Source organism: Pleurodeles waltl, chromosome 5 (assembly GCF_031143425.1).
Source record: "Pleurodeles waltl isolate 20211129_DDA chromosome 5, aPleWal1.hap1.20221129, whole genome shotgun sequence".
NCBI lineage: Eukaryota > Metazoa > Chordata > Amphibia > Caudata > Salamandridae > Pleurodeles > Pleurodeles waltl.
In genome coordinates, this window is record NC_090444.1 from 319538620 (window position 1) to 319561108 (window position 22489).

Genomic DNA, 22489 nt, shown 5'->3' on the forward strand with positions numbered 1-22489 from the left:
ATAGCCTGAGCTCGTCCAGACAGTACCAATTTTGAGTCAGCTTTGTCAGATACAGCCTCCAACCTTGCCCCACTGGAGAATTGTGACTTACAGAAATAAGGCTAAGTCAGAAGGTCCTTCGCAGTTGGCCTGAAATCGCACCTAGGTCACAGGTCACCATGGACAGTGACTGATTGGTGCCTTACTTTTTGTGGGGATTTTTGCCCTAAAACTTTGAAAATTCATATCTCAAGTTCCACTTATTGCAATTCTTGACTTTTTAAAATTGTTTGGGATTTTATTGTTGCTTTCTGACTTTTTTAATTATTTTGGTACTGATAAATACTTTACACACTTTTCCATAAGTTATGTCTATCTGCTCGGAGCCTTAGCCACCAGTGGTCAAGCACAGGTTTATTGACCTTGTGTGCTGGACTTGTAGTGATTTGGAGATTGTTACTTCAGAAAAACTTAGATCCTCCCCAACTAACACACATTTTCTAAAAGACACCATTAAGGTATCATAGCTTTTACGACATTATAGGATTGATGTGAATGTCTGAAGACACCCTGAAAGAGAGCTAGGAACTACCATCATCGAGGCGGTGGAGGATGTGGGCGACAGAAACGTCCTGGGATGCCATGCTACTTCAGAGTTGCCATTTTCTCCCTGGTCAGATGAGGAAGGGACTTGATGGGTTCAGCTAACCCAGAGTCTTTTGTCTGACAATTTTGAATCTTTCAACTCTTACACCTGTCAGATCAGGTTGAACCCGTGCATCAATTTTGTTATGTTTCCCTTGTTGACTACCTCCATTTCCACTTGTTTTCTCTTTCTATTTCCTGAGCCCTTCTTGTTTAATCCATGGATTCTATTGTTGAATTTGGGCCCCTGTTCTGTGTATCTAGCACAACGTGATTTCTTGGTGCTTTGGAGCTCTTCGGTTCTTGAGCAATATTCTAGGGTTGCCTGTGGGATAGTTACAGTGCTGCTTCTCACTTCATGCGTAAGACTCCTCTTTTTTTATGCTAAATCTCAATTGTTAGTGAAACCCTTGTTTGTCACCACATACTTACTGGGTTCTGTATTTTTATTTCAAAAGTCCTTGCTGTCTGGCAACAAGTAATCCAAAAGTAGTGACACTTTGCATACTTTTCAGTACATCCCATTTTTCTAACATCTATCATACAGTGTACTATTCTTCACAAAGGCACAAAATTTCTGTCACTGAAGGATGGTGGTGGTCCACCCAGGGGTATGTCTCTTGCGGCCATGAGCACCTCCTTCTATTCCCCATCATCTAAAGTACCCCCCAGGATTCCCAGCAGGTGCAGAGGGTGGCTAACAGGTCTAGGGAGTTAATGACCCGTGAACAGTAAATCTAGGGGACCCCACTCTGCCCCAGGTGAGTTATGAGAACCTTAACCTCTATGGGACTAAATTCAGGAACCTTCCTAAGAGAAGATTGGTGGGATGACAGGGCATGTTAAATCTGAAAAATTGGGAGCACTGCAGTTGGAAGTTGGTCCGAAGAGGAACCGCATGTGTGAAGTGTGCCACATGTCACCCAAACATGAGATGCCAATCAGAGTCCCACCTCCCTAACCTCACCAGGCCAGCCATCTGATGAAGTAGTGTACCCCTCCACAGGCGGTTCTGGACAGTAAACCTACCCCGGTAACCAGTCCACCTCACCGCTGGTCACCATACCCCAAAGACAACCCCGGTCGATTCTGAAAGGGAGCCAGGGACCAGTGACCCATACAAGCAATCTACAATTGTATTTCATGATTGGGTGACAGTTCAATACAGTATTTTGCTTCACCCTGTCTGCCAAGAAGCCAGTCATTCAAAACCACTAGCTGGGAAGCCATATAGTAAAGCTACAGGCCAGCCCCTGCCTGGCTGCCTTCAAGGTTGCACTGTCTGCATTTGCCAAAGGCGATATGCGGAACCTGGTGGTCCTACAAAGAGGGGAAACCAAGGCCTGAATGGTAGGGAACCAAGACCCAGGGATGTTTTGGGGAATGTTTTGCAGGACCTATAGAAAGTGGGACAGAACCATAATTTTAAACAAGACAATCCTCCCCATGATGTTAAGAGGTAAGGAAGACCATCGCTCCAAGTCCTTCTTCATGCAAGTAACCAGGGGTATCAGGTTTTAGGACCAGGTGAGAGTGGGAAGCAGTGAGATATGGATGCCAAGATAGAGGACACTTAACTGGGGGAGGAGTATATAGGCCAGCCAGCTATGGTCCTTCAATGTGCCAGAAGTTGGATCAGCAAGGACTTGAAATTGTTAAACTGTAAGCTGAACACCTGGCCATAAAAGCCATAAAGGGCAAGCATGGGTAACAATCTAGGGCCTGTTGCCTCTGGGTTGCTTGGGAAGAGAAGCACATCAACGGTGTACAGAGTGATACAATCCTCCTCGACACCTTACACCCATTGGAGCCCCTGCAACTGTTCCCCGCAGCATACCCTTATCATCAGTGGCTCGACTGCAAGAGCAAAAAGAAGTAGGGACAGGGAGCCGGCACACAAGATGGCAGCACTTCTGTGAGGCTCCTGCAGACTGGAGACAATATCCATCATTAACCTGCCTCATCTGCAGTTATTTGTCCTAACTAGGAGCCACAGCACTTCCCTGATGTATCATTAGATATAATCCAGCCTTTTTTGTTGCTTTTTATCTCATGCTTGAAGGTGGTCACATTGAGTGTCCTGTGCTGCAAGGCAAGCATGGCGGCCACCTGAGCGATTTGCACAGCCTGGTGACTCCTTCCTGCAAGGATACACGGCTGAACCAATGGCTTGATTGCCATAGGTCATCCCACGATACGGGGTTGGGGGAAGAAGAGTGCACCCCCTTCTCCAGTGGCAGGTCACTATCCGGGGCTGGTGAGGAGCACCGCTGGGACTGTGGGCTGTTGTGAGAAAGACTGGTGTGTGCCTGGCTGGCTGCCGGCTCAGCAGTCATTGCTGGAGATTCACGATTAGAGGAGTGGCCATAGGGCACTGCACAGCTGCCTCAATAGATGCTGAGCCCTAGGAGAATTTGCACAAAAATATGCAGGCTAGTGAGTGTGCAAGCTATGCCTGACTTTTACCCTCTACATTGGACTGTATGGTGGTTTTAAGTGATTACAAGGCTTACCTCAGGGAACTGGTTAAACTAGCTGTGGGCACTGCTGTCCCCAAAGTAAAAAGGGGAGATCTAACAAGTGGACACCCCCAACAGGAACCTCTAACTGCTGGCTGGGGGCACTGGCCTCATAAATCCTGAAGTGGGTGCCAAATATTTGTGTCTCATACACTGCTGCCTGGTTCTGGCCTTCGGTGGATATATTATACATTGATGATAATGGTGGACGCTTCTGCCAGTTCCTGTGCGCCTTGAGCCATTGGGTATGCTGTCTTCCATGGTGAAGGCCTGAGACTGAGATAAAGTCCCTTTTTGCATAAACTACAACTGCACAGAGGTTACCTAACTTAAATGTTGTGGTGGATGAGAGTCCTGGGATACTAGGGGGCTCAATTCCATTGCCTACCATATGAATTTATTAGCATTAGACTGGCGACTAAGGTGGAGACCTGAGTCTGACCTGAGTCTGACCTGAGTCCAACCTAAGACCTGAGTCAGCTTCTGCCCCCCTATGACAGACAAGCGGGTGAGAGACCATACCTGGCATTTCTGTGGCCACTTGTCATTGACTCCATCAGGCTCTCCATAACCCCTACTGGGAAAACACTGCATTTCACTGCTATGTTGCTCATGTCAATGTTAGGAATTCTCTGCTTTTGACTGCGGGAAAGGCTGTGTATGACAACAGAGGGAGTGCTACCATGTGCTTCACGCTACAGCCTATCAAAGGATTCTCACATTAGTGCGGGAGTGGACTGGTGGATCTCTCTAGCTGGGGTTCACCTCATGCACTGTTCTAGGACCTCATGCATGCCTGCTTGAGAATCATAGCCTCATCGCCACCTGTGTTGTTCTGAGCTGGCATTGGCAGGCTCTTGGACTATGGCAATTGTATACCACCTGAGCAACTGTTCTGCCTGTGATTACACTATGGCACTGGTCACCCCAGTTGTCAACTCATTGTAAGTCTCATCAGAAAATCCAATGTCTTTTCAGGCCAAGCTATAATTTGATTCCTGTCGTACTGTGCATGCACAGAGGAGTGGGACTGAGCAGTCTTCTGCTGGGGGACCTTCCTCGGGTGATCCTTCTGAATCAGTGACATGAAAACACTACTTGTGACCATGCAACAAAATGTGATGTCTATTGAGTCCAAAATGGACACCATGTGTAGAAGAAAGGACTCTATCACACACAAACATGAGAAACATGAGGGGCATCTGCAGTGGAGCAAAGCCTCTCCTCAATGGAAGACACTGTTTTGTCTAGAGATGACGAATGGCTCAACAATGAAAAAGTCTTGAGAATCATTACAGCAAACAATGAGGATCTTGAGGTGAGATCTAGCGGAACAATCTTTGTATTGGAGTGCCAGAATCTGCAAAAACAGACAAAATGGAAATACACGTTGAGTGATTACTCGCCACTCTATTTGGTGCAGACTCCTTCTCTAAACTTCTCATAGTCAAGCAAGCACATCATGCCTTACTGTCCTCTCCACCCCCTGGCACTCCTGCAAGACTGATTACCGCCAGACTCCTAAATTGCAGCGATCACGACACTGCGCTATGTCTCGCCGGAGAAAAATGAAACCTGCAATTTGATGAAAACGAGGTGACACTCTATCCAGATTTCACAATGGTGGTCCAGGAGGCAAGGCAAACATTTTTACTAATCAAGCAGAACCTTAGACAGGCCTCCATACCCTACGCCATGTTATGTCCAGCTCAGTGTTGGGCTGATACTGCACTTTCGATTACTAAGCCCTTAGCTGGGCAGATAGGCTTGCTTGCTGCCTCTATTTTGTCTTTGAAATTATTTTCTGTGTAAATGTCCCTAACGGCCTCCGCAGCCCCTAAATTCTCGATGCACTGTACCGGAAAAGACTACACTGGAGATTCCCAGACACCCTCATTTACACAAGGCTGACCCCTGTTGACTCTCTGGATGGCCTCTGCAGGTTACCCCTGATTAGGTTTGTTGGTATTGTTTATGTATTTCCTACTGCAGAGATACTATTAATATTATTTGTTCTTCTTTATTAGTTTTTTTATCTTTTTGCTGATGTTCTGGTGGTGGCCCTGCCAGGAACCAGCTATGGGTAGTTCTAGATTTAAATTTCTAAGAAGGTATAGTGGGGGGCTCCATTCTTGCCGTTTTTTGGCATGTCGGGGGAGGCAATGGGCTGGTTTGATGTTTTTTGCTGTGCTGAGTATTTTTGATTCTATTAATGCAGTTTCACTATCTTGCACCCATAGGACTCCGACTCTTCAATGCTGCCTCAGCTCCCAAATTCCACCTTTACGTGACCACCATGACTAATGCAAATGGTGGTCCCTCTCGCACATTATATAAGTGCATCACAGGCATCATCAGGGGCCTTGTGAATCTGCACAAATGCAGGCATATATTATCCTACCAGGATCGACATGGCATTCATAGCTCTGTTGCTAGAGACTCATTCAAATGACTCTACTCCCACATACAATTTTCCACAAACTCCCCTCATGCAAGGGGGCAGTGACACTTATTTGCAGGGGTTTTAATGTATTCCACGAGGGTCAATATGTAATCCACAAGGCCGCTATTAGATCATTGTGTGGTAGATTGAATTTGCACACTGTCACAAGAGTGAATTGTCATGGCCCCAACATAGTTAACACCTTTTTTATAATTGCCTGTGGGGCCACATTGCCCATATAGGCCCATCCTTAATATAGTGGAGAAGTGATGTTATCAAAGTCCTCAATGCAGTAATGGTTCTTTCTTATTGCGGCACCTCTGCTCGTCATCTCAGTGATATCATGGATGAGCATGATTTGCTTGATGCTTGGAGAACACTTCAACCATTGGACAGAGAGGGCACTTTCCATTTAGGGGTCCATGGAAGATGGTCATGACTGACCTATTGGCTTATGTCATTTTACGGAAGTTTTCTTATCTTGCATGTACATATTCAGACCACTTCCCAGTCTTACTCATTCTATCCATTCCTGCTCAGGCTTCCACTGGCATGGACTGGCGACTATCTCCATGATTACTCCTTGATACTCAATTTCAGAGAGAGCTTTGGCAGGCATTCTTTGATTTCTTTTCAAGAAACGCAGATTTGGTGCCTTTGGTGGCACTACTTGGGAGACTTTTAAAGTTACGATCCCTGGAATCTGCCTTGCCAAGAGTGGGGGTGTTTTGTGCTCAAGGTGTAATCATCTGGATCGGCTTGAGGGAGAACTTAAACAACTTGAAGCTCAGTTGGGAGGCATAGATGATCCCACAGTGACCCCGAAAATTAGGACACTATGGGGGTCATTTTGACCTCGGCGGAGGGACAGCCGTGCGGAAGACCGCCAGTAGTGGCGGTTTGCCTCTCGGCGTATTATGACTGTTGGCTGCTCTCCGTCCTTTTACGGACAGAGAGCCGCCAACAGCCATACTGGCGGGAGGCGGGGAAGTGGAGGTTGCTCCACCTCCACCGCCACGCCAACAGAACACCGCCCACCGAATCATGTTCTGTGATTCGCTGTGGCGGTGTTCTGTTGGCGGTGTGGTGTCGGCGGAGCTGCCCCCATGGCTCCCGTACCCTCCCGGAGGATCGTCGGACCAGGTAAGCCGATCATCCGTGATGGGAGGGGGGAGGGGGAGTGTTGTGTGGGTGCATGGGGGTGTGCGTGTGTGTATGTAGAAGGGGTGTGTGAGTGCGTGTAAGCATGCGGGGGTGTTGTGTGTATGGGAATGAGTGCGTGTATGTCTGTGGGTATGTCTGTATGGATGTGTGCGTGAATGTTTGTATGTGGGTGTGCGTGTCTGACTATGTGTGTGGATGTGGGCATGTATGTTGGCATGTGTGCATGTGAGTGTCTAGGTGGTGCCTGCGTGCGTGTCGTGTGGGTATGGGTGATGTGATGTTGGGGGTCGGAGGGGAGGGGGGCCTTGCCACCTTTGGGGGGTGGCAGGGGTGGTGGGGGGTAGGGGAGGGAGTCGGGGTGGGGGTGAGGGGTGGGGGAGACCCCTATCAGTACCAGGGAAGGAATTCACTGGCACTGACAGTGCTTACCGCCATGGATTTCATGGCGGTTCAAACCGCTGGAAATCCACGGCGGTAAGCCGGGTCCAAATACCGCCAGCGGTATAGTGACGGCCACCGGGCTGGAGACCCAGGTCTCCAGCCCGGCAGTTGTCTCCGCCCTGGCGGGCGGACGGAGAACCGGCGGATGACCATGGCGGTAACCGCCATGGTCACAATTCCATGCCTGTTGGCGGTCTTACCGCCGGTTCTCCGCCTTCCGCCAGGGTCATAATGACCCCTATTACCTGAATTTCATGAAATAGCTGAGGGAGAACGCATATACTAAGGCAGGTATACCAAGGTTTGGGTGTATGGGGAGGTCGAGCATCTGGGACATACTCTTGCCCCCGGGACATGAAAACCACCTTGTACCAGTGATATTTTAGATGTTGGGTTGATAAGGGGAAACTACATAGAAATTCCCTGGCAATACTCTGTCCTTTCTCCTCCTTCTATAGCTCCCTCTATACTTCTTGTAGGACAGAACCCATTGACGCAGACTTCTCTTTGGAGGACATAACTTTGAGGTGTTTGAATGATGCCCATATGAACTTTCTGGCTCAAGACATTACCAATGATGAGATCATGGAGGCAATTATGTAAAGGCTGGAAAAAAAACAGGGCCCGACGGGCTATTGGCTGATTTTTACAAGGACTATGTTGACCCTGTGGTGCCTGTGCTGGGCTTCCTATTTCAGGAAGTGAAAAAGGAAGTCCAACTTCCCCCTTACATGCATAAGGCTATGATCATTCACCTGCTCAAACAGGCTAAACCACATGATTGCTGCGAATCTTACAGAGCAGAATCCCTAATTAATTGTGATGTTAACATTTTAGCCAACGTACTTAAAAATCATTTTTCTCTCCTTCTAACATATTTAGATGGTCCACATCTCATAATTTGAGGACTTTGTTCTCAGTGATGCAGGACTTTGACTCTGACCAAGCAGCGGGGCAGCTTTTTAGACACCACCAAAGGCTTTAATTCAATTGAGTGGGATTTTTTAATAACTGTGTTCCGTTGGATGAGACTTCCTAGATCCTTTTTGGTCTGGGTGGCACTTTTATACTCACAGCCAGTAGCTAGGGTTCAGATCAATCAATCCGTTCCCTCCCTATGGCAATCACCAGAGGCATGCAACAGGGTTGTCTACTCTCACCATTACTTTTTGCCGTGGCGGCCAAACTGCATAAATGTCATCATGATTATGCCCTTTGCTACCCTTTTAGGCACTTATTGATCTCACTATATGCGGATGACTTGACTCTCTTGCAGGCTTTTGCTTCACAAGCACTGACTTCAACATTGGGGCGATCCTAATCGTCAGGGTTCATTTATATCCTGGGCTGACTTTTTTGGCGATAAACTAATATACTCATTATACATCTTTCTGTACATTAGGCTGCATTGCAAGGTCAAGGCAGCCACCTTGGACTTTCCTATTGAACCTCCCGTCTTCCATACCCAACATACTATGCTTCAAGTAAATACCCCATACCATTAAATCTTCCTTTTATATCACACTACGCAGGCTGAGGCTCCTTGCACTTGGGGACAGGTGCATACACAGTGGGAAATAGACATAGGGGCTACTCTTACAGGTGACCAATCGAAATACTTCTGTGGCGGATTGCCCCTAGCAGTTGACTCTGCATTATTCATAATGTTTCTTCATAGGATCCACTATTAACCCACCCAATTTCATTGCTTTAGACTCCATCCACATGATAAGTGTGCCAGATGTGGATTGGCTTAGGTAGACTTTCTCCATCTTGCATGGTCATGTAGGTCAATACAGGCTTTTTGGTGTGAAGTATCTACACTGCTTATGGCCATGATAGGACAGGTCCTGATACCTACCCCCGTTTTGGCACTATTGGGGCACACAGTTGAGATTGATGCTGGATTCAGGAAATATACGGCTCTGGCTCTCCGACTGACAATGTGTAAGGTCACCTGCCAATGGGGGCATGGGAGTGCACCTTCATTCAAGGACTGGCTCTCAGACCTTATTTATTGCCAGGAATAATAGTCCTTATATGCTGAACTGTTGCCTCCTCAGTCTAGACTGCAAGACATTTGGGACCTGCTGCATAAATATTTGCTTCTTCATGACCCATCAATTGATGTTGGAGAGGAATCTGCAAATTGAGATCTCAGCGCACACCTTGAGAAGACTTTAAATTTGTGTTCACTATTGCCTCCCGACACATTAATATATCAACTGCGCTCCAGATGCTGAATGAATTTACGTGAAATTATGTGGTGCTCTTGGTCTATTGTTATGTAATGTCACTGATTTTTTGGCTTGACTATGAAAAGTTGTGAAGAAGGATGTTTTTCTCCTTATAGTCTTTAAGCTTTTTGCTGATGGAGGATGAGCGATGGGGAGGGTTGATGTTTACACTTTACCAGCAATTAATTCTCCGCATAAAAGTTGATGTGTTTTTTATCTTTTTGTTATTGTTGATTACTCAAAATCAATAACGAAATTTAAAAAAAATAAGTGGGGACAGAGGGCATTCCTGCCTGGTCCCCTGCTAAATAAGGAATCCTGCAAAAGGGCCCTGTGCACCTGAACTTTGGACGTGGGTCCAGCAAACAGGGTTTGCACATAGGACATGGAGCAGGGCCCAAAGGCCATCTGAGCCTGGACATCCCAGAGGAAGTTCGAGTCGAGGGGGTTGAAGGCCTTCTCAAAGTCTATAAGGAGAAAGACATTAGAAACCCACAGCAGATGACAGTAAGCCACCGCAACCTGTACCCTGCTGATACATTGGCATGTTGCATGTTGTGGCATAAACCTGCATTGATTGAGTTGAACCAGCTTCTGAACAATTCGGTAAAGATGGTTAGCCAGCACTTTTGCATATATTTTACACTCTGAGTTAGTAAGTGAGAACGGGAGATGGGACGCACAATTCACTTGGTCCACCTCACCTTGTGGAGAACCACTATGCTCACCTCATCTAACTCCATCGGGAAGTGACCTTTTGCTATGGAATCATTATAGAGTGCCAGTAAATGGGGCAACAGTGACTCCGAAGACTTTACTATAATACTTTACAGGGCATCCATAAGAGCTCAGTGTCTTGCCGGGATTCATGTTCAAAAGGACTGTATCAACCTACGCAAGGGTGATCGTTTAATTCAGGTCAACTCCATCTGCTACTGCAAGCGTGTTCAATGTCAAATCTGCAATCATAATAATATAATGCACAATGATACATGTTCAGGGAATGCTACCACAATGTCCTGGGTCTTGGTAACCATTTCCCACTCAGGTGTCTGGATTACAGGGACCACTCTGTCTGCCAGACCACAAATTACCAGCCAATACAACAACTTACTCAACAGTTCACCCCAGCCTTAAACCCTACTCTGGGATGCCATCCAGCATGGTCTCACCTCATCAAGACATAGCTGCCACAGTGAGAGCCTATCCAGTGCAAGTTGATGAGGTTCAATGGCATGTGCAGCCGACTGCGTCTCTGCCTGTGCTTTGCAGGCTTCCAGACTTTCAATCTGTGACAATGCCTTACCAGCAGCCCAAAACATCCTGGGGGAATTCACCAATCCCATGTTCACCTTCAGAAAAGTGTCAAATTCTATGACAGGAACGCTGTGGTGTTGTTGTCCACGAGGCTCCATGTACTAAGGCGGTAGATTGGGTGCTCCTCCTGGGCGCATAAGCCCAGGCAAGTTGTGACTGGAGCATGGTCTGAAATCCCCCTGAAATGGAATGATGACCCTGTGTTGAGAAGCAAATCAGCACCAGGCAGGAAAACATAATAAATGCATGATCTGGTCTTATGTGCAGCAGAGGTATGAGAGTATGACTGTGTGAAAGGATTCCATGTGCGCCAGACATGACAAAGGCCAAGGCAAGATGCCCAGTCAACAATGCAGGAAGCCATTCTGGGAGTCACCTGAGGCCTTCGAACTACTGGTAGTGGAGGACACTGTCATGTTGAAATCCCCACCCACTATGGTAACCCACCAAGGAAGGCCTGCCAGCACCTACTTCACTGCATCTAATATAGGATCTTGCAGCTGGACGGAATATACAAATTGTAAACGTGTCTACTGATTGCCTCCTTGACATTGACGTATCTGCCCTATTGGTCCACCGTACTGTAGGTGACCACCATGGGTAGGTGTTTATGAATCAATATAGCTACAACACAGGAGCGCTTAGTGTTTCTGGCATGATATACCCTGTCATAGCTATAGCAGGACAGGAAGGGGTGTTGGCTAACAAGAAATCTCTTGAAGCAGGAGTACATCAGGGATGTGATGTTTCATAAACCCTATGACTGCACTACATTTAATATGGTAATTGAGACCGTTGGCATTCAAGGTCATTCATTTAAGAGCCTTCAGGTCATGAATTGGAGAGATCCCTGGGTAATTTCCAAGCGGGTATCAATTGGTATAAGGGAAACCAAGGTATTGCAGCCTGCCTGAAACATATAGAAGCTTAACGGGTCAAACTACCCCAACCAAATCCCTCAACATCCCCTCACCTCACACTTCCACCGCAACAGTATAAATCACAAACAGGAGAAAGAAACCAACTTTTGGAGCTATATAAACCATGTTCCCCAATCAGAGATACTCACTGAAAAGGATATAGTGCTGTTGGTACAATTATATAGTTGAGTGAAATGGGCGGCCATGGAAGCCAACCTCCTTCTGTGAAACAGAAGTGGAGGCCCCCAAGTCTGTCATGAAAAAGGTGTCATTTTTAATCGATGACTCCTGTCAGTGTTCTATGATGGACTGAGAACATCTGTGGTCGAAGAAGCAGAGGACCCACCAGCCCACATTCAATGTTTATGGGAGCCTCCCTGTTTGTAGTGGAGGAGGTCCCCACTGACAACGGCCTTTTCACAAGGTTGCCCCCAAAGAGGGGGTGAGTTATTGTGCAGGGGCGGTTCTCCATTGCGTACTCCGACACTTCTTCGGGGGTATAAAAAAAGAAGGACCTGTAAGCATGAATCACTCAGTGGCGTGCCAGGTAGAGGAGCATATGTCGTAATTTTGTCACTCGTAGCTTTTGCTTGACAGCTTCGAAGGATTTCCTTTGAGGAGGTGCACAGGAGGTGCGTATAATCGGGGGAAACCAGGATCTGAGCAGATTGATATTTTGTGGGGGAAAGCTCACGGGAGAAATAAAGAACCACATCAATGTCCTCCTGTTAGACTTTTTAGTTTATGCAGGGTCATCCCCAATCTTTTTGCCTCCTACCTCCTATTTTTCTGACCTGTTGCTGTTGGCTTTTGAACTCTGAGCACTTTACCACTGCTAACCAATGCTAAAGTGCATATGCTCTCTGTGTAAATTGTATTGTTGATTGGTTTATCCATGATTGGCATATTTGATTTACTAGTAAGTCCCTAGTAAATTGCACTAGAGGTGCCAGGGCCTGTAAATCACTGGTTGTGCCACCCACATTCGTAGCTCTGTAATCATGTCTCAAACCTGCCACTGCTGTGTCTGGGTGTGCAGTTTTAACTGTAAATTCGACTTGGCAAGTGTACCCACTTGTCAGGCCTAAATCTCCCTTTTCTTACATGTAAGACACCCCTAAGGTAGGCCCTGGGTAGCTCCAAGGGCAGGGTGCAGTGTATGGTTAAGGTAGGACATATACTAATGTTTTTTATTTGTCCTGACAGTGAAATATTGCTAAATTCGTTTTTCACTGTTGCAAGGCCTGTCCCTTTCATAGGTTAACATGGGGGCTACCTTTAAATCAGATTAAAGTGTAGATTCCCTTTTGGAGCAAATGTACATATGGAGTTTGGGGTCTCTGACCTCACAATTAAAAAATATATCTTTTAGTAAAGTTGATTTTAAGATTGTGTGTTTGAAAATGCCACTTTTAGAAACTGAGCATTTTCTTGCTTATACCATTTCTGTGACTCTGCCTGTTTGTGGATTCCCTGTCTGGGTCAGTTTGACAGTTGGGCTGGTTGCACCTCACACTAGACAGTGACACAAAGGGAGCTGGGGTATAGCTTGCATATCCTGATGAGTCATCTGTGCTAGGAGGGAGGGGAGGAATGGTCACTCACACCTGTAAGGGCTGTGTCTGCCCTCACACAATGCAGTCTCCAAACCCCTGGTGAGTGTCTGTGGCCTCGCCGGGGCAAGACAGGATTTCACATTCAAAAGAGACTTTACTTTGAAGTAGGCCTACTTCAAAGGAGAAATTGGGTATAAGAATGGCACCCAAAACCACAGACTTAAGAACACTTCTAGAAACAAGAGGAACCTCTCCCAGGAGAAGAGCTGAAGAGCTGAGGAAGAACAGCTGCCTTGCCTGTGACTGTGCTTTGTGGAGCTATCCTGCAGTTGCTGCTTCTGCCAGAGTAAGGGGGTAAAGACTGGACTTTGTGTGCCTTTCATCTTGAGAAGAACTCTCCAAGGGCTTGATTTAGAGCTTGCCTCCTGTTGTTTGAAGTCTCATGGACAGAAAATACTTCTCCCTGCTAGCACCTAGAGTCTCTGGAGAGACTCCTACTCTGCCCTGTGGTACCCATCCAGTTCCTGGGAACCTGAAAGGAGAAGCTGGCAGCCTAAGAGGAGGAAATCCATGCACAGAGCGCCGTGCGGGGAAAAGATCGAAGTGACTCTGATCTGCAGCTGAAGAAACAACGCACCGCCGGCTCCGCTGCTGAAAATTGGCGCTCGCCTGAAACGCGCTGAAGAATTGACACACGGAGCTGGGAAACGACATGCAGCATCGCTGACGAAGGCTGGGAGATCGCAACCTGCGCTGCATGGTTTTCGGGTCATCTTGCGGCTGGATTTCCAACACAAACTGGACGTGTAAAAACAACAATAGGCCTGCCCTGTACCCGAGAGTGCAGACCGGATGGATGCCTTGCTCTCCTACGGAGAGAATAAACTACGCGCCCAACCCAACGAAAGGAGAAACAACGCAAGGTCTCGCTTGTGAGTGAAATCGACGCATCGCAAGCCCTTTTTGACACACACTCGCCCGCGTGGGGTTATTTTTGACGCACCCAATGTACATTCCAACACTAACAGTGTTAGTGTGTGTTTAAAACTATATGAAGACTCTTTCTGCTTTTTAATTGATAACTTGACTTGGGTATTGTGGATTTTTGTCATTTTGGTCTTGTTGTGTTTAGATAAATATTTCCTATTTTTCGAAACCTGTGTTGTGTCAATTTGTAGTGTTGTCATTAAGTTACTGTGTGTGTTGGTACAAATACTTTACACCTAGCACTCTGTAGTTAAGCCTACTGCTCTGGCAAGCTACCAAGGGGCTAAGCAGGGTTAGCTGAGGATGATTCTCTTCTACCCTGACCAGAGTGAGGGTCCTTGCTTGGACAGAGGGTAACCTGACTGCCAACCAAAGACCCCATTTCTAACACCTCATAATTGAGATTTTCGTAATCATCAGTTGTGGGAAGAGGGTCCAGCAGGGTGGCTGCAGCCAGCAAACTGTGGGCCCATTACAACATGAAGCATGAGGACAGTGGCACCTCAGGGACCCACAAGAGGATCCACTTCTCTAGGAAACTCTCAGGAGTCAACCCTTTGGCCCCCATGGGGAAGCCTATGAAACAAAGGTTGTTCTGCCAGGCCCAATTTTCTGCATCCTTGGCCAGAATCTTCAATGTACGGGATGTCATGATCAAGTGGGCCACTTTCATCTTCAATGTGTAGACACAGAGTCTTCAAGGTCCGAGAAACACCCATCAATGGCAGGTACACCTTCTGCGATGTTGTGAAGTTCTTGGAGTAGAAACGCAACATCCACTCGAACATCCACAATTCTGGTTTCCAAAGCTGACAGGGAGGCTTGGATAGCAAGAAGAATGTCCATGGGATTGGGCTGGTCTGTAACCGAGGAGCAGGGAGTGTCCACATTGTCGAAGCGACGATTGAAGCAGTTGCATATTTGTTGATTTTAGTTTGAGCCTGGGCAGGCTGGGGACTCCCACCCCATAATGAAGGTTAAAATGTCACTTGTCCTGCCTACTTCCCCTCATTGAAATCCACAGGAATGGCAGAGGCACTGGCCCAGGCCAAGACAGCCTACAGCAGAAGGCCCTTCCTGCAGTCGCTGGGACTGCTCACTTTTGCAACACCTCTGAGCCACTAGGAGCACTCAGTGGGTGGCCTGCAACTCAGTGCTCTAAACTGTCAGCCTTTCCCAGGCCCGCACTCACTCGAGCACCAAATGTGTGACACGGGCCGTGGCTCTTGCCACAGCAGGTCTGGCCACTGTCTCCACATGCCACACTGCAGCCTAAGCTTCAGGCCATTCACTGCCAGGTCCAAGATCCTCAGAAAGGGTCAATTGGCCTCCTAAGATTGTGGGTCAGCAGCAGGATGGCGAGGGATTCTCATCCTGGGAGCTGAGGGAGCTGATAGCTCATGGAGGGACGTCTGCCAACTTGACTGACTTTGCCACGGCCCCCAGAGTGACCATTTGAGATCTTGTAATCTCACAATCTAAATGTCCTGCCCTTTTCCACTGCCTCACATATTCCACAGCACCCTTGCCTTTTTCTCTTACAAGCTCACCCTTTTTGGCATCTCTTGGAAACCTGCATCCAGTACACCATCACATTCAAGCTGAATAAGTGCAAAAAAGTGAAAACTAAAGCAACAGGCATCTATCATATCTACTCCCAGGATCTAGTAATAAGGAACATCTTGAGTTAGTTCTGATTTCATAAAGAGTTTTAAAGCCTACTATTTAGTAATAGTTCCCCTTTGCTCTCAGACCCAGTTACCACTCTAGTCATTGCCTTTGATTTTAACCATGTACAGTGTACTTCTGTCCTTCAGCTAGATCAGCATTATACAGATATCACAAACATACACACATACACACTTGCTTGGTTGAGTTTTCATTGAGGGATAGCCTTGTGGAGAATCCAATGTTTCTCCATATAATATGTTATCCTGTATATTATGTCAAGTAGATGTCCCATGAGGCAGGCCTCTTGCCTTATGCACACATGCACCAGAGTAGTTACGTTTTATGGGGTAATGTGCACATATTTCTCCCTATTGCTGAACATTCTTCACGTGCTTCTCAATATTGATATGTTACTCACATTAAAATATGCAAGGATTAAGTCTGTTGTTCGTCCACATCTTATAGTGGTGCCTGGCTGCAAGCAACATCTAAGACTACTATGTTTAAAAAGGCCATTGCCATATTAGAGGAGATAATGAAGCGAATGGGATGGTTCAGAATATGTAAGGTAGTTCTGTCTTGCTCCATTTCAGCCTGTATTGTGCAGAATCTTTGAAAAAGCTTTTGGCCAAATCCGCTTAGCAATGATTCATGCAGTAAAAACATCAGATCACTATTCCTTCATGCGATTTACTGGAACTCTGCCATCTCATGAAGCATGCAAATCTTCTAGCATATTCCACCCTGCCAGATCAAGGAAATTATCACACACATATCTTGTTTACTCAGTATTTGGTATACTGCTTTACAGAGCAATAGCACTGGCTTTTAATGTTCAGGTCCCTTATTGCACCGTCCTTGTCAGGCAGGTTGCAAGTGGCAGCCAGTGTCTTAAAGACAGATACATTTAACTGATGGGCATACCCTCTCCCTTATCTGAGCAACGTAAACTGTTTAAAATGGGTACAAATTAATTTCCTGAAGTATGCAGTCAGTTCTTTCTTTCCAACTCATTAATTGTGCTTGTGCCTGTGCTTGGAATATACCGAAAATATTGTTGCTTCATTAGTAGATCCGGTCATATCCATCTAATAGGTGGCTAAGAAATAGTTCTTGTGGTGGACCACTAAATGTAGACCTGGTGTAGAGAATACCTCATGAATACAATAGATATGAAGATCATTGATGAATGTAACGTGAAGTGTGATAATGAGGGTGGGTATTTAACCACATCCACATATACATTATCTTCAGCCGTACATGGAAGGCGGTGCATAGATTTAGACAATTCATGTCAACAATTTTCATGTCTCTGACCTCAACAGCATAGGGACAATTAGTGTAGGCATAAAGTACTGTAAGAGAAATTTACTTTACTGTTACCAGTGATCAATCAATCAATCAAATTTCTTAAGCGCGCTACTCACCCGTTAGAGTCTCAAGGCACTGGGGTTGGGGGGGGGGGTTACTGCTCATAGAGCCATGTGTTAAGGTGTTTCCTGAAAGTTAGGAGGTGCTGGGTCTTGCGTAGGTTGGTGGGGAGGGAGTTCCAGGTTTTGGCGGTGAGGTGGTGCTTTGAATGTGGGGGACTGTTGCGAGGGCGAGGTCAGCAGAGCGGAGTTGTCAAGTCGGGTTGTGGAAGTTGATTCCTTCGTTGAGGGAGGCCGGTCCGGTATCGTGTAGGGCTTTGTGAGCGTGGATTAGGATTTTGAAGACAATCCTTTTGTTGATGGGCAGCCAGTGTAGGGATCTGAGGTGGGCGGAGATGTGCTCGTGGTGAGGGAGGTTGAGGATGAGATGTGCGGCGGATTTCTGGATGGGCTGGTTTTTTCTCTGAAGCTTGGCTGTGGTCCCTGAGTAGAGGGCGTTGCCATAGTCCAGTCTGCTTCTGATGAGGGCGTGGGTGTCCGTTTTTCTGGTTTCTAATGAAATATATTCGAAGGTCTTCCATAGCATGCGGAGGGTGTTGAAGCAGGAGGATGATGTGGCGTTGATTTGCTGCGTCATGGAGAGAGATAAGTCAAGTATGATGCCGTGATTGCGTGCGTGGATGGTGGGTGTTGGGGGTGGTCCTGGGGTGGCGGGCCACCACAAGTCGTTCCATGCTGTCTTGTTGGGACCGAAGATGATGATCTTGTTTTTTTCTGAGTTCAATTTGAGGTGGCTTGCTGTCATCCAGTCAGCGATGGCGAGGAGTCCGGCGTGTAGGTTGTTTTTGGCTGTAGATGTGTTCCTTGTGAGGGAGAGGATGAGTTGGGTGTCGTCGGCGTATGAGATGATGTTGAGGCCATGGGGGCGGACGATACTGGTGAGCAGAGCCATGTAGATATTGAAGGGGGTGGGGCTGATGGAGGAGCCTTGGGGGTCCCCACAAATGATGGATCTGCCAGGGTATTTCATCTGAATATCTACTGCAAAAAAGAATCTATATTGGTCAAAATGTACATGCCTTCAAACTGTTATGGACAAGCACAGCCACAGTCATAGCCTTTAACTTGGGTCACAAGAAACACTTACATAATATGGGTGCAATCGCTGGTTCCAAGTCATCCACCCACAAACTTCAGAACAGGATCAACACTACAAAGTCACTTTACACTAGGTGCTAGAGAGGACAAGGGAATAACCCAGATTTTTTTGTAATCCGTATTTCTTTTAAGATTGCAACAACATTAGAGTCACAGTTCATTTCATAATATGCCTCCTATCGTGTATTGTTCCAAGGCAGAAGAGACTCAAACCCACTTTACATGATGCAGACCCAAATTGCTAAAAAGTGAGAGCAATATTAACACATGTCAATATACGTTATTTCAGAATCCTCCTTTAATATTTGCCCTGTAATACAACACGCGTAACTACTGTCAATGGGCACAGGATCCCTTTTTTGGTAAATTCAGTGACGTGAGAAGAAGACTGATAGGTCAGTGATAAACGTGTTCTTCTGCAAGTCTGCAAGGAATAGGTTCTGAAAATAGTACGATAGTAATCTTCATCTGCAGACTGCTACTTCTGTCACTTAGTTCGGCTGTCTCAGGCAGCATACCTCAGATATTGTGTGAGGCAAATACTTAAATATAGCACATGTAAAATATTCATGTCATTCGTATTTGTGTGTGTTACTCTATAAGTTGCCCAAACCAACTACAAAATTTAAAAAAATACTTAAAGAACGTCAACACGATCATTTTAGCATATACTCATGAAGTTGCAATGCAAGATGACATAACAGAACGTACCTCGCTCACAAGATCTTCCCAGAAATCCAGTACCAGAACAATCACAGACATATCGGTTCCACCCATCCCTGCAGGCTCCATTGTTTTTACAAGGGACGCTCAGGCAAGGTTTTGCTGTTTCTCTCGAGCATGCTGACTTCACACCAGCTGTACTTTGTGTTTCAGCTATTTGTCGAATATCTTTGCTTTGGCCATCAATGAACAAGTCTCTGATGCAGCCAACATAACCATAGTTCAGCAGAGCAGTCCACACCTCTGTTGGGAATACCAGTCCTAGTTTGTTTTCTGGTAGGCCTCCCAGATACAGGTCGTCATCAAGATCTAGGATTTCACTTTCTCCAGGTGCAGTGTAGGGCGTTCGAAGAGTGTTGACAGAAATGGTACCTGGTAAATGAAGACAGACAAAAAATCAGTTCAGGTATAAATTCTCACAAACAGAGAACATTGAGTAATTGCAATTCCTCATTAGCTTCCACAAAAGTAAACGTTACAGGATAGATCAATAACTGTAAGATATTATGTTGGTTACCAACTGACCAAAATTATCCTTTTCTTCCTCTGCTTGTTATATTAGGTTTTTATAAGGAAATGCCCACCCCACAACTGTACCACGGTGTTATACATAGCATATATATAGAGGAAAAAACAAAGACGAATGGTGGAATATTTGAAACAATTTGAGCCAGTGCTAACTACTCTGGACTACATTCCAGTCCATTGTTTTTTGCTCCCAGTGCCACTACAGGAAAGGACAAGCAATGTACAGTTCAGATTTGATCCTTCTCCAATAGCAACAGTCGAGATTGTCACTTCTGAGTGGCAACACAAGCTCCTTGTTGCATTCATTAGTGATATATTTATATGGCATTAAAATATTATACTTCATTTTAAACAAGCACTTCAGACTTATAGCAGCGTCTTCTCATGTGCAATAGAAACGGATACCTGCAACACTGTACATTTGAGTCATTTGAGTCTCTAAATCAACTCATATTTAGATTAATGTAAACAGATGCTTTAGATTTGAAGCAGTGTCCAATCATAACAAATTCAGTGATACTATTAGTGTTCAAAATAAATGTACATATGTGAATTGAATGTTAAGGGGATAGTTGCAGGCCCGCTCTGAAAATAAAAAATAATCTCTGGCAAAATATTCAAAGCAGTCCTACACTACAGGAGCCTGTGACTCTAATGGGACCCGGAGGTATGGTCGGGTCATGGCAACCACCATGCTCTGAAAGCAGCCACCTAGCATGCTGCCTAGCGGGGAACTTTCAGAGTGGCAGAATGGGCAGGTGTCTCTTACAAGTGCACCTGTACTGGAAAAGATTAAAACATGATATGTGATGACGCTTTACATTGTGAAAAAGAAATTGTACTTGTGAACTTGAAAGAGAAACTAATGAATGTCACATCAGCAGTTAGGAGGTCAACTCATTCAGTTGGTGTAATAAAATAGGTAGAAGTATTGCATTCGATGTAATACCTGTGTGTTTATAGCTTCATAGTTGGAAGATAATGATCTTTTCATAAGGTTTTGATAACAGTGATAGGGAGATTGTTTACATTACCTTTAAGTTCCTGCTGTCTTCTTTGACTGTAGAGTGTATGGAAAGGATATCTCACTGATAACCATTTGCAATAGATGAAAATTAAAGTCTACTAGCTAAAATGAAGCAATATATCAAAACTAGTCTGCACAAAGCAGGCGTAAAAAGGAGGTGCAGCATTATTTATATTGGCCCTCCATGTACTTTGCAGGATTAGTGCCAAAAAGGCGCTAGTCCTGCAGAGCACAACAATAGCGTAAAAAATATTGACGCTATTGTCCATAACCCGCACCATGGTGTGCCGTATGTTTAATACGGTGCACACATGGTGGCGTTAGGAGGGCGCTAAGAGGCGCAAGAAACATGGCGCTACATATAGTGCAGCTCCACTTTTCTTAAATTTGAGCCCAAGTTTCCAGGCTAATACCAAATTTTCTTAGGAAGGTACAGACTGTGTACCAATAAAAGATTGGTAGAGTGTAACACTTCACTGTATGTGAATATAAAGCATTAAAGGTGAGTAACGGTGAATAACTGTTATGTTTTTCACCAACTGGTTATGCGTTATATCAAATGGACAATGAGATCAATGCTTGATTTGTGGCTGAGGTTATTAATAAACCCAAGCTTAAAAACATCACCGTAATTCACTTTCTAACCTATCTAACATTTTATATTTTATATTTGGCGTTGCCTTCAAAATCATCTGTCCCTGCTATTTAACTGCTGTATACAGGCAGAAGTGTAATGGGGGAGACAAAAATAGCACGGTCTCCGCCACTGCCCCGAATGTAAAACAAGCTAAGGGCTCTCCATCACAGCAGAGAGCAAGCCCTGCCCTGACACGGTCTCAGAGGCCACTTCAGAGTGGCCAGCAATTCCTTCATGACAAAGCAACAGTGAGAAACTCATTTCCTGCCCGACGTTGGTACTTCATTGCAGTGAATCTGGAATCCAACAGCCATACAAAATAATTGATTTAATGATTGGTTTCCGTATAGTTTAATTTGAAGATTGGCCAATCAGTGTGTGAGGAGATTCAGTTCCAGGGCTGGAATACCTCAAGTATTGGTGTACAACCATAAACTTACATGTTTGTGGTTGTTCACAAACTTCTCTCTGACACATTCCCACAAGGTCGGACATTTACTCATGTGAACAGCAGGATGGGCATGTGACAACCATAAAATTGGCGGGATGTAAGAAAATGGGTTCTCCACATGAAGAAAATGTTTCCTCCTTTGGAAAATAAAAAGGATTCTGCACACATGAGAAGGCATTACACAATACAGAACTGTGCAGTTAGGGTGTTGTGTATGAAAAAAACTTTCTCAGAATGTGAGAAAAGATGAATTCAGAAAAGCAATACCAATCTGTGACTTGTAGGTTTGTTTGTATAGTCTTGGATTCCTTGATGAATCACATAAAGCAGAAATCTGCACCCATGAAAAGTCAGAAACTTGCAGTTGCATATTTCTGACTTTCAATATCAGGAACATCAAAAGGTGTGTTACAGGAGGGATGAGAAAAATATGTAATGGGCACCCAAATCTTGAGTATTTTTCAGTATTCACTAAGAGCTCATGCAAAAGGCATGAGTCAATGCCTTTCCAGTGTGGAAACCTACATAGTATACTTCCATTTGTGGGGGCACAAATAACTAGATATTTCCGTAGAAACACAGTGCTTTTTGTTTCTAAAAATGCATGTGCTAATGTGTATTTTTGACACACATATTGTCATGGATGTCTAGGTGTCGGACATGCTTGCTGGCAGACCTGCTCCATAAAGCTTATTTTAACTAAGTATGTCTTACTA

General features: G+C 45.4%; 1 protein-coding gene across 21 annotated transcripts in view; it reads right to left on the bottom strand.

Annotated features, from left to right (window-relative positions):
* NRXN1 (neurexin 1) overlaps positions 1 to 22489 on the bottom strand; it is a 1474248-nt gene that overhangs the window by 624303 nt on the left and 827456 nt on the right. For all 21 annotated transcript variants that reach the window (XM_069234058.1, XM_069234055.1, XM_069234049.1 and 18 more), the window contains one exon: positions 19119 to 19502. In XM_069234058.1, coding sequence (XP_069090159.1) covers positions 19119 to 19502 — 384 coding nt within the window. The remainder of the gene's footprint in view (positions 1 to 19118; positions 19503 to 22489) is intronic.